The sequence below is a fragment of the Teleopsis dalmanni genome, chromosome X, assembly GCF_002237135.1.
Source record: "Teleopsis dalmanni isolate 2A chromosome X, ASM223713v2, whole genome shotgun sequence".
Classification (NCBI taxonomy): Eukaryota; Metazoa; Arthropoda; class Insecta; order Diptera; family Diopsidae; genus Teleopsis; species Teleopsis dalmanni.
The window spans coordinates 97490394-97500747 of NC_051848.1; the positions used below are offsets into that span (position 1 = coordinate 97490394).

General features: G+C 30.8%; 1 protein-coding gene and 1 long non-coding RNA gene across 2 annotated transcripts; one reads left to right on the forward strand and one right to left on the reverse strand.

Annotated features, from left to right (window-relative positions):
* Positions 1 to 1397: 1397 nt before the first annotated feature.
* Positions 1398 to 1719, reverse strand: LOC119687948. Its single transcript, XR_005253290.1, has 3 exons — positions 1612 to 1719; positions 1515 to 1549; positions 1398 to 1442 (listed from the first exon to the last, which is right to left on the reverse strand). It is a non-coding gene; the product is annotated as an uncharacterized LOC119687948 (long non-coding RNA).
* A 7395-nt stretch (positions 1720 to 9114) lies between these two features.
* LOC119689662 (lectizyme-like) lies at positions 9115 to 10072 on the forward strand. The gene has a single exon (XM_038104540.1). It carries the CDS (start codon positions 9162 to 9164, stop codon positions 9987 to 9989), a length of 828 nt encoding a protein of 275 aa, XP_037960468.1. The 5' UTR covers positions 9115 to 9161; the 3' UTR covers positions 9990 to 10072.
* Positions 10073 to 10354: the final 282 nt, after the last annotated feature.

Below are 10354 nucleotides of genomic sequence, written 5' to 3' on the forward strand. Positions count from 1 at the left end.
ACAATTCCTAAATAACTGAATCTTGATCTCTTTGTCATCTCACATGATATGACTTTTTGCAGATTCTATTTTGTCCCGACGCTAAAATTGTCACTTCGAGGAAAGCACTTCTAATCAATTATGAACATGGAAGAAACTCGTACAACGAAACAGAGGCTATATGCCAATCAATCCACGAAACATATGGCCAATTGTCTCAAGCGCCGGAATTAATTTTCTTCAATCTACGATGAAGGTTTCCTCAACCACTACACACATTTTCCATAAATCAGATCTTATAACAGAACGCCTGATAACATTCATCTCGAATGTAATCTCTACTCTACCTCTAACTCTAATCTCTAACTCTACCTGAAGCAACTCTATATAAAAATTAAAGTAGAAGTTTAACTGAAACTATTGAGAATCTTTAAGATTTAAGCCAACTTATTTAAGCTTGACATTTGTAACATGCAAAACAGTTTTAACGAAAGAAGATGCAACATCTTCATCGTTCCTAAATCCGGTAAGTACATTTTTTAAGTTGAAGTTACCTGTCATGGAACGTTAGTGGTTTCTAAAGATAGTTACATGTTCTTACATATTATCACGATGTTAACATTCTAACTTTGTAATTAAATCCAGTACAGTTAAATGCAGGAACTCCGAAAATCTAAAAGAACTATCTATTTAGAAAAGTACTTTGCATGCGAAATAAATATTCAGTTCTCCACAGTCAATCAGACTAAATATTATTACGTTGAAGAAAGAGTTAAACATTCTTGTATTATTTTTGGATTATTCTCTGATTCCTAGTGTTAAAATTATGGAAATGAAAGCAAAGGGTAAGACTTACTCGAACATACATCTAGTGAGAATAATTCACAGTATTTAAAATATATGTTTTTTATTCATATAAGTTAGTGAAAGTACAGTTCATTTAAAATACTAACTACAAAACACAATATGTACTGGATGCACTACACACTCTTTATTGAACGTACGAGTACATGCACCTTCTGTAAGACCCATCCTTGTGACCTTTTTGCTTCGAACTGTTAGAGCGAATCTTTCATTATTTTTAAAAGAATAACTATAATATCAGGAGAGTCCTATTTAAATACAGAGTAGTTACAATATACTAAGTACTCTATAAAGTCTTTCAAATCTTTCAAATTAAGTGAAACTAATTATGACATGACATCTAAAAATATTATTTAAGAATTAGCTCTTATCTTGTATTTTATAAAAAGAGAATGAAAAAATGCTATGCTAGTATATTTTTATTTTCCTTCCAAATATATAATACAATTTGCCACAAATCGATCCATCTAAAAAATAATTATAATAATGAGAAGAAGTAAGACTGCTAGAATCATTCTCCAGTGAATGGTGATAAAATCCTCATACGGACCGACCGCGGGCTCCAACTCGATAACCTCACTTTCAACGTATTCCTGACCCTGTTTAAGAGAAGAATAAGTTTAATGAACCAAGCGATAATAGTAATGTATGCTGAATAAAATTCTACTTACACGACGTTGGCGTCCATCTTGAGAGTCATCACCACCTATAAAAAGAATTTCATTTTTTAATTTACCTTTTTAAATGACTTCAGTTTATAAAACTCACCCCTGCGCGGCATTTCACTAAGTAATTTCTTCAAATGATTTTTATAAAATATATGTGTCAATTCCCGACCGGACCTTTAGAAGTAATATCTTTTTTAAAATATAAAAAACTCGTGATAAGATTTTTAAAAATGAAAACTTTTGTTATTCAATTTGGTAAAATAATATTCAGATAAATTTTTCTACACTTCTCTGGTTACTAGATTTTTTTAAAAGTATTTGTAAACTGAACTCAGATTATGATACAATGGAATTTTTCAAGAATTGTTCACAATTCGTTGATTCTAAAATTACAGTAGATCCCATAACAGTCAGTAATAAGAAAATCAAAGCGAAATCAAGATTTTTAAAATTTTTTATCTGTTATAATTCCTACTGAAGTATATTCGTAATAAATTAGTCATTACATGTTATCTGAAATATGTATGGGCAAGTTATAGTATCAATCACAAAAAAGAGATTGTTGCTCCTTCTATTTGTTTTCCATCATTTGCATTATCCACCTTTCTTCAGTTCTCTGAAAATTTCCTACATCTCTGGATGTGGGATGTTGATAAAAGTTCATGTTCAATATTTATAAAAATCATTTGAAGAAATTACTTAGTGAAATGCCGCGCAGGGGTAAGTATTATAAACTGAAGTTATTTAAAAAGATTAATTAATAATATGAAATTCTTTTTATAGGTGGTGATGACTCTCGAGATGGACGCCAACGTCGTGTAAGTAGAGTTTTATTCAGCATACATTACTATTATCGATTGGTTCATAAAACTTATTCTTCATATCAAATTAAAATCAAATGAATATTGAATCAACAGCGAATGAATATGAAATCAATATCAAATGAATATTGAGTCAATATCAAATCAGCTTCTAATGTATATAAAAAACGGTTCTTGTCAACATAATGAAAGACACATTTTGAAAAAACATCTCGTTAAAGCTTTGAAGCTTTTGTGGAAGCAGTAAAAACCGTTATGAAATATTGTACTCCAAATCCATAATATTATAATGACTAAATACCGCAGTATTACGGTCTGTGGTTTCTTTAGAAGAGTAGTGCTTTTTTAAGCTTTTTTTATAAATGGTTAGTGGCTTTACTTACTACTTATTATGCTCTCCATGTTATCAACCAGCACCACAGATAAAATTCATATATAACGATAAGACATTGGAATTTTATAGAATTAATTTATTATTATTTTGCGTTACAGATACCTCGAAATCGGACGAAGCTAAATCTCTATGCATACCGCGTTGAAGAAAGTTCTTTAATACTAAACAACTTAAATAGCTTTTTGTAAGATACTGATATATCATAAATTATATAAAAGTCGTTATTAAAAAAAATAAATATTGTTATTGAAAGATCAACTGCTACCAACTTTTTATTTTTTAAAAAAAGTCGAACCTATAATAAATTTCACTGATCAATCCCACAAAAAGAAGCCATGCAATTTCTATTAACTAATGATAGAATATCAAAATAAATTGCTGACTATGTTTAATAGACTTCGGAAACTTTGTTAAATATCTTCACTGCATATATATACTTTATTTATATGAAGCTATATATTAGTACTCGTATGTATGTAATGCCGAAACCAGATTTTTGGATATATGTCATTAACAATTCAATATTATTCATTACTGTTATTGAAATGCAACTGTCATTGATAATTCAATGTAAGAAAATTAAAGCTATTATGACTCCATATTCTTTTATTTAATTATAATGTCAGTTCAGAATATAATTATTGTCACTCACATAGGTCTGTGGTTTGTTGCCAAATATACTTTAACACCTCAATTGCTTCAAATCAATCCACTGTTTAAGTAACATATATTATAAGTCTTTTTAAGTCAACTATTCTCTGCTCTGCCAATTTTTGGATATAAGTATCTCTGAAGAACTTAGGCTTTTATTCTGCAGGAGCCAGACGGTGGTACAATAAAAGTTCAATTGTTCCTTTTACGCCAAATTTCTAACCGGTTTTGCAGAAGTCTATACCGTGGGTGTGTGTTCCAGTTATGTTCATACTTATGAAAGAATAACCAGTAGTGATAGACTTATACAGATTGGTACTACGCCTTCTTATACTAAATAGAGTATTTGTTCTTTGGCCGAGTATTTTTGTTCTGATTTGTTCCGATAGGTGATAAATGACAAACACTGTCAGACACTCTTAAGTAATCTCCACATTAAATGTATTCTAGACTTCTAAACCCATGGAATAGACTTAATGCTTTTTTTTAAACCATTTGTAAAACACCTAAATGAAAACACTTGGCTTAATTGAAGTTTGTCGTTTGTGGGTGTTTTCGATTAAGCTTTTGTACTTATTATACTGTGATGATTTTATGTTAAAAATTTATATTATTATCTTAAATGAATAAGTCGTTAATCCAAAGAGTCATTATAACATACCAAAGAGGAGTTACATTAAAATGTATTTTAGAAATATATTCGTACTTCAATTAGTACTAAAAATTATTGTAGAAAATTATAATTTAAAATACGTACAGTTGTCCGTCTGTCTGTCATGTTGTCGGTTAACTAAAAATTTAACAACCCAATAAGCAAACTGGACCAAGTGTGGAGGAACAATTCTATTTAGTGAATATTGAGAATGTGCCATTTCTGCTGATTAGAAACGGGAAAAGTACTCGACAATTATTACTGAAATATATAATGCTTTTTCTGGAAGAATCATATATTCTCATTCTAGCAATAATTTGAATAAAGGAAAAATAGATTCAGTGATAATATTCTTAATTGCAAAAATGTTAATACAAAAAAGTGGGAAAAGCTCGGGTACTAGTGCAGCTTGAAGCGAAATTAAGCAAATAGGAACAGAACTATCCAATTTTTGTAATAACCAATATTAATACACATTCTCTGATTCAAAACGATAATAAGAAAAGGTGTTCTTCATTTATTCATTCTATTCAGTACTGGTTTAGCCACCACATTGTTATTATTTTAAAAATTAATATCTGGTAGGTTAACTTGCTTGATCATGTTGTGAGGATTGGAGATGATCCATTAGCGGAATAAGTCTAATAAACATATTGGTTAATAAAATAAGATGAAGATACCTCCAGTGACGAAATGTTCTGTGGAGTTGTCATCTGGAGGAAGTACTAACTGGAAGCATTGAATAGAATTCTTCCCGGCAGTATTAATCGGTAATGCTTTGTTATGGTCCGTTTAGTAAGTAAGTAGTAAAGTGCTAGGCTTACTGAAAACCTTCTTTCTGTACACAGAACTTCTTCAATAACTATCTTACATCTTCTAATAAATAAGTGTGATCATAAATTAACTTTACTATCAACTGAATCTATATTAAAAGTAAAAACTGTCGTGACATCCTTCTAATTTTATTATAGATTGATTACTAGAGTTTTTGACGACAGTTGTTTTCTTCTCTTCAAGTGGCATATATCACTAGACAAGAAAAACTTTTAAAATAAACCTAAGCCACTCATAAAGGGATTAGATTCTTTACAGTTTTATTTTTGAGATGTCACTATTACACAAATAGGTTTCAAAAATCTAGTCATAACGATATGTCCTCTCTTTTTTTGATAAAGATTAGTGATCTATTAACACTGATATAAGTTTTACAACTTCATTTCGTTTTTGTTTTTGTAAAGAAAAAGCAAAGTGTCATTCATAATAGGTTAGGTTAGGTTTAAGTGGCGACCTTGTATACCTAGAAATCCCACTTGAGCTCAAGTAATGGTCCGTTGTAGCACTAAAGGAATAGTGTTGGTTTGTACATACATTAGAAGGTCAGTATAGGACCAACGCATATATTGTCATTCACAATAATTGTCATTACTTTTAAATAAGTCACTTTGGGTTTTAAAGAGATTTTTTTAATGAACTTCCACATTTCAAAAGTGGGATTAAAACACGCTAACATCTGCAGAATCTGAAATGTTCAGTGCATCCATATTCTGCGATCAGGGCAAAGTCAGGGTGTTTAGTATTTCTATAGGAGACTTATTTCACCGATGGTACAATAATGTCATTCGTTTATGGTATTCTTCAGGGTTAGGCGATTGAAGTGTTACCTATTCAAACGACTATGTGTTTTTTGCCTGAAATTTATTTTTTATTAATTCAAATTACAAAAATTTCTGGATATAATAAGATTTCAGAATTCATTGACTTTAGCTTGATGTGGCTATTTTTTGCCTTAACTATATTTTTTTCAAAAATGAAATGCACGCTTCACGAATGTGATCTTCCGATATTTTAGCTCATTTCTGAATAATTGATTTTTTTAACGCATCTATACTGGCATATTTTTTAGTCCTCACGTTGCTCTCTAAAATGACCTAGATGGAATTCTGGCGAATTCGAAAACCATTGTGTGAACGAAATGAACTTCGGAAGATGACTTTCTAACGATGCTTGGTTCACACGAGCTTTATAAGACCGAGACCGGTGCCGAGTCTAGTTAGAACGTCCATGGTCTACCACTAAAATGTTTGCGTGCCCACGGTTCTAAATCAACTTCGAAAACATTTTCCATTTACCCGATAATAGGTAAGTCGCATTAACTTTGGCACCAGGCACGAGGCTCGATGAAAACGATTGGAGAGCGTTTCTACTCTACTCTTACAAATTCCGTTTAACTTACGTATTTCAATGTAATGTATATATGCACATGCTTTAAAATCAGTAGAGATTTTATATAAATAAATTAAGTAAAGGGTTTAAAGGGTTAAATTAAAATTGTCTGTTCACAAAAAAAAAAAACAAATTATATTGGAGGTATATTTAAAATTAATAAGTAATAGCAAATTAGATTAGATTATATTAAAAAATAATATTTAGATCTCTAGCCTCATTATGTAGCTTTATAAAAGTATTATATTATATGTTTGCAATTATTAATGAAGTTTAAGAGAATGAAGTTTAAGAAAATGAGTTGTAGTTGACTAAGGTCCTTTAGAAGGAAAACCAGTAGCGCAAGTACAATGTTGATTACTGAAAAAGCAGATGCGAAGCATAATAGTGCACTGCATAAATTATCATTAGAAGTACTAATAGATCTCCTCTTACAGTTTTCTAACTGACAGTGACCCTCCTGTACACTGATATTAACTTGCGTGCGAATCCTATTAAACTTCATATTTTTAAACTCTTTCAACCAATATGAAAATTTACTTACTTAATTAGTCCTAAAAAGCCATTGTAGGTTAGTTATGAAATGTTTCATGAAAATTTTTGTAAATTAATATATATATGCAATGAAAAGCTGTAAGACCAAAACAAACATAAGAAGGTGCAAATGCAGCAGTATTAGTACCAAACTTCAAAACCCATATGGGGTCATACCACAAGCAGCGTTAATATAGAATCTACAAAGCTACAGATAACGTGGTTGATAGCATAATATGAAAAAAGAAAGATTCAATACGAAGAAATTGAAGAACTTATGTAAAAGCCTTGCGGTCCTAAAATATGAAAATTGTTATATACAATAATTTAAATAAATAAATAAACTTGAACCGAATAACCATTTATTGCATAGAAGTTTTGTATACCGTCTATTTGAGAAACTTGTACAATTCCATTATTTCATCGAAAAATCAGTTCATTTAAATCAGACTATATAGGTACATTTCCAGTGAAGAGAACCTACCACTAAGCAGTTCATAAATTATGAATTCAAAATTAACAATTTCTTGGTCTGGAATAATGGGATCATTTCGTTTTGAAAATTAAAATGCTATTTACCATTAAAATGGTTGGTGAATGGAGAATACTAAAGAATTATGATGATAGTTTCTTCTGTTTAATCATTTTGACTTTGGCGATATATTATTTTAACAAAATGTTGAAATATATCATAAATCTCGTGACATAAACCATTATTATAGAGAGAAATTTTCAATGACTATATACCAATGTGAGTTAGTAATGTTAGTGCCTAAGACCATGTAATATAACTGTATTCATATGGTTTTTTTGAAGTTACGTTAAATCATTGTTTTATTACAAAATCTTTGTTATTATAAAAAGTCTTAAAATCAATAACATTCACGCTTTTAGTCTAACTAACTAACTAGTTAGTGCAAAGTTATGTTTTTAAGTATTTGACAACTCCTATTCTAAGCAACTTTTTTTACTACCTATTATTCTGATATGATTAAGTTCTCTGGATATCGAGGTTTACAGTTTGAAGTTTCTACTTACTATTCACCAAAGGCAATTATACACGCCATCTATTAGTTGTTCATGCTATTACTCTAAACATGGTATACATTATATATTATATTGTATATTATATATTTTATATTATATATTGTGTGTTTAAATGGTGTGTGTAGTTCTTCAAAGTGTAATAAATGTAAAAAGTTAACAGTTTCTTTCCAAGTTAAATCCATAACTTCATAACTTCGTTATATCGGCATATAGATTAGTGAGAAATGTGCCCAAATTAGGCGACTTCACTTAAATTCATCGTTATCAAATCGGTCTGTCCAGAAATAATACACTTTAAGTTGTATAATAGTTATGCGAGGTTTGAAGTTGACAAAATCCATGTTAATCGTATATGGGTACGTTGCGTTGCGTTACCCTGGAGTTTGTTCTTAAAATGTCTTTTCTTCTATTATAGTAATTAGGCTTTAAAAAGGATCTGCGTTATGTCCATAAAAACAGTCAGGAATATATAAAACTAATCACTTTGAAAATTTGAATAGTTAAAAAGTTATTTGATTAATAGACGAAATTTATTTATTAAAACATATGAATTACTGTAACTAGTATTACACTTGTTTATATTTAGATTAAAGTCATTAATATAAATCATATAAATATTTAAAAAAAAATGTATTTATTTTTGCTTTTGAATTCATTTCCGTCTATCGAAACTAGATAGGCATTTCTTACGCGCTTTTCTTGCACTAAAATCCGATAATGGACTCTGCTACCTAGGCCCTCAAAATCTGTGCAGTCATGACTAACGTATCTAACACTTGTGTCTCAGTGCAGCATCATAAATAAAACCGCATCGCTATTCACTTATCTCGGTAATCTATCAATCATAAAGATTAATTTTGGTAAAAATTATTGTAATTCGACTCTGAAATAAATTTTGTCACAGATAATCTAATTTCCGCTAACTTCACTATCAATACGAAAACAGATAAGGGCGTGAGGGCCCATAAATTAGAAATAATTTGTTATCAATTCTAGAACTCAACGCAAATCCAAAACAAACACCTTTAGTAATCCAGAAGACTTTAAATCATAAAACTTAAATTTGTATAAAAAGCTAATCAGAAATTTTTATTGAACCTAGCGTGCGTATCTGCAGTCCGTAATGCAATATAACTTATAATCTGACGAAATCTTTTTTTGATTCATTATCGGAATTAAAACCAAATAGCATTGAAATTTGCTTAATTTAAATCGATAATAAAGTTAATCGGCCAAAAATTGAACTTTTCAGCTCTTAACTATATAAAGACCTTTGCAGCACAAGTTCACCATAGTTTGGTTTTGTTGTTTAGTGCGAACAGTTCTCAATGAAGGTCTTAGTTTTCGTCGCTTTATTGGTGGCTTGTGCCAATGCATCCGTGATTTCGGAAGTAGTTGACAAGTTTGTTCCAAGCCTTGCTACTGGTTATATCATTAAAGGTGAGGATGCTGAACCTCATATTGCACCATACATTGTTTCCTTGAGCTCCAAATCAACTAAGCATTCTCACATCTGCGGCGGTACTATTATCAATAAAGAATGGATCATTACCGCTGCTCATTGCATCAGTAAGGCAGAAGGTATGGGTGCTGTTGCTGGTTTACATAAGCAAAATGATTTGGGTGATACAACGCAAGCACGTGAAATCGATTTTGGTATGAAACATCCAGACTACACTGGCGGAGTTGGCCCATATGATATTGCCATTTTGCACGTTTCTGAACCTTTTGAATTCAATGAATTTGTTCAACATGCTACTTTACCAAATGTTGATGACATTCCAGAAGGTGAGACCCATCTTTATGGCTGGGGACAACCCAAGGCTTATGTTCTGACACCAGCCAAGACCCTACAAACTGTAGAAACATCAATAATTGAATGGAATGAATGCAAAGAAGTTTTGCCCGAAAATGCACCATTGCACGAAACCAATGTCTGTACTAGCTCCAAGGAAATGGGTATTTCCGCTTGCAATGGTGACTCTGGTGGTCCATTGGTACAGGAAACCAAAGGCGCTCCTTCTGAAATCATTGGTATCGTTTCATGGGGTTACATTCCATGCGGTGTTGGTAACAAGCCTTCGATCTATACACGCGTCTCAGCGCATGTTAAATGGGCCTACAGAATAATGGATGCTTTCTACACCCTCCACTAAGCAGGATTCCTACTACAAAACTATAACGAAGTTTGATATAAAATATTTTCAAATGTACATTTCTAAAAAATTATAAAAAAAATCTAATAAAAATATTTATATCAGTTAAGCAGTTAACTTGTCATTATGATAAAGATTACATTTAAAAGGTATATTGTACATCTATCACATATTTTCGTGAGCTTCATGAGCTGCATTTTTAAGAACGCACTAGAGGACTTGTCATGTCTATGATATTCTGTCAGTCATTGAACTATTTGCCAACAAAAATATTCTATTTTCTCACATGGCTCGTGGTTTATTTAATAATGTCGAAAGTTGAAACTAATCGTATATAAGTTTATAAAATTGACATGAAGTTTAAG

Bases quoted from the DNA above. Each gene is read 5' to 3' on its own strand.
- LOC119689662 (XM_038104540.1), top strand. From the start codon at position 9,162: ATGAAGGTCTTAGTTTTCGTCGCTTTATTGGTGGCTTGTGCCAATGCA.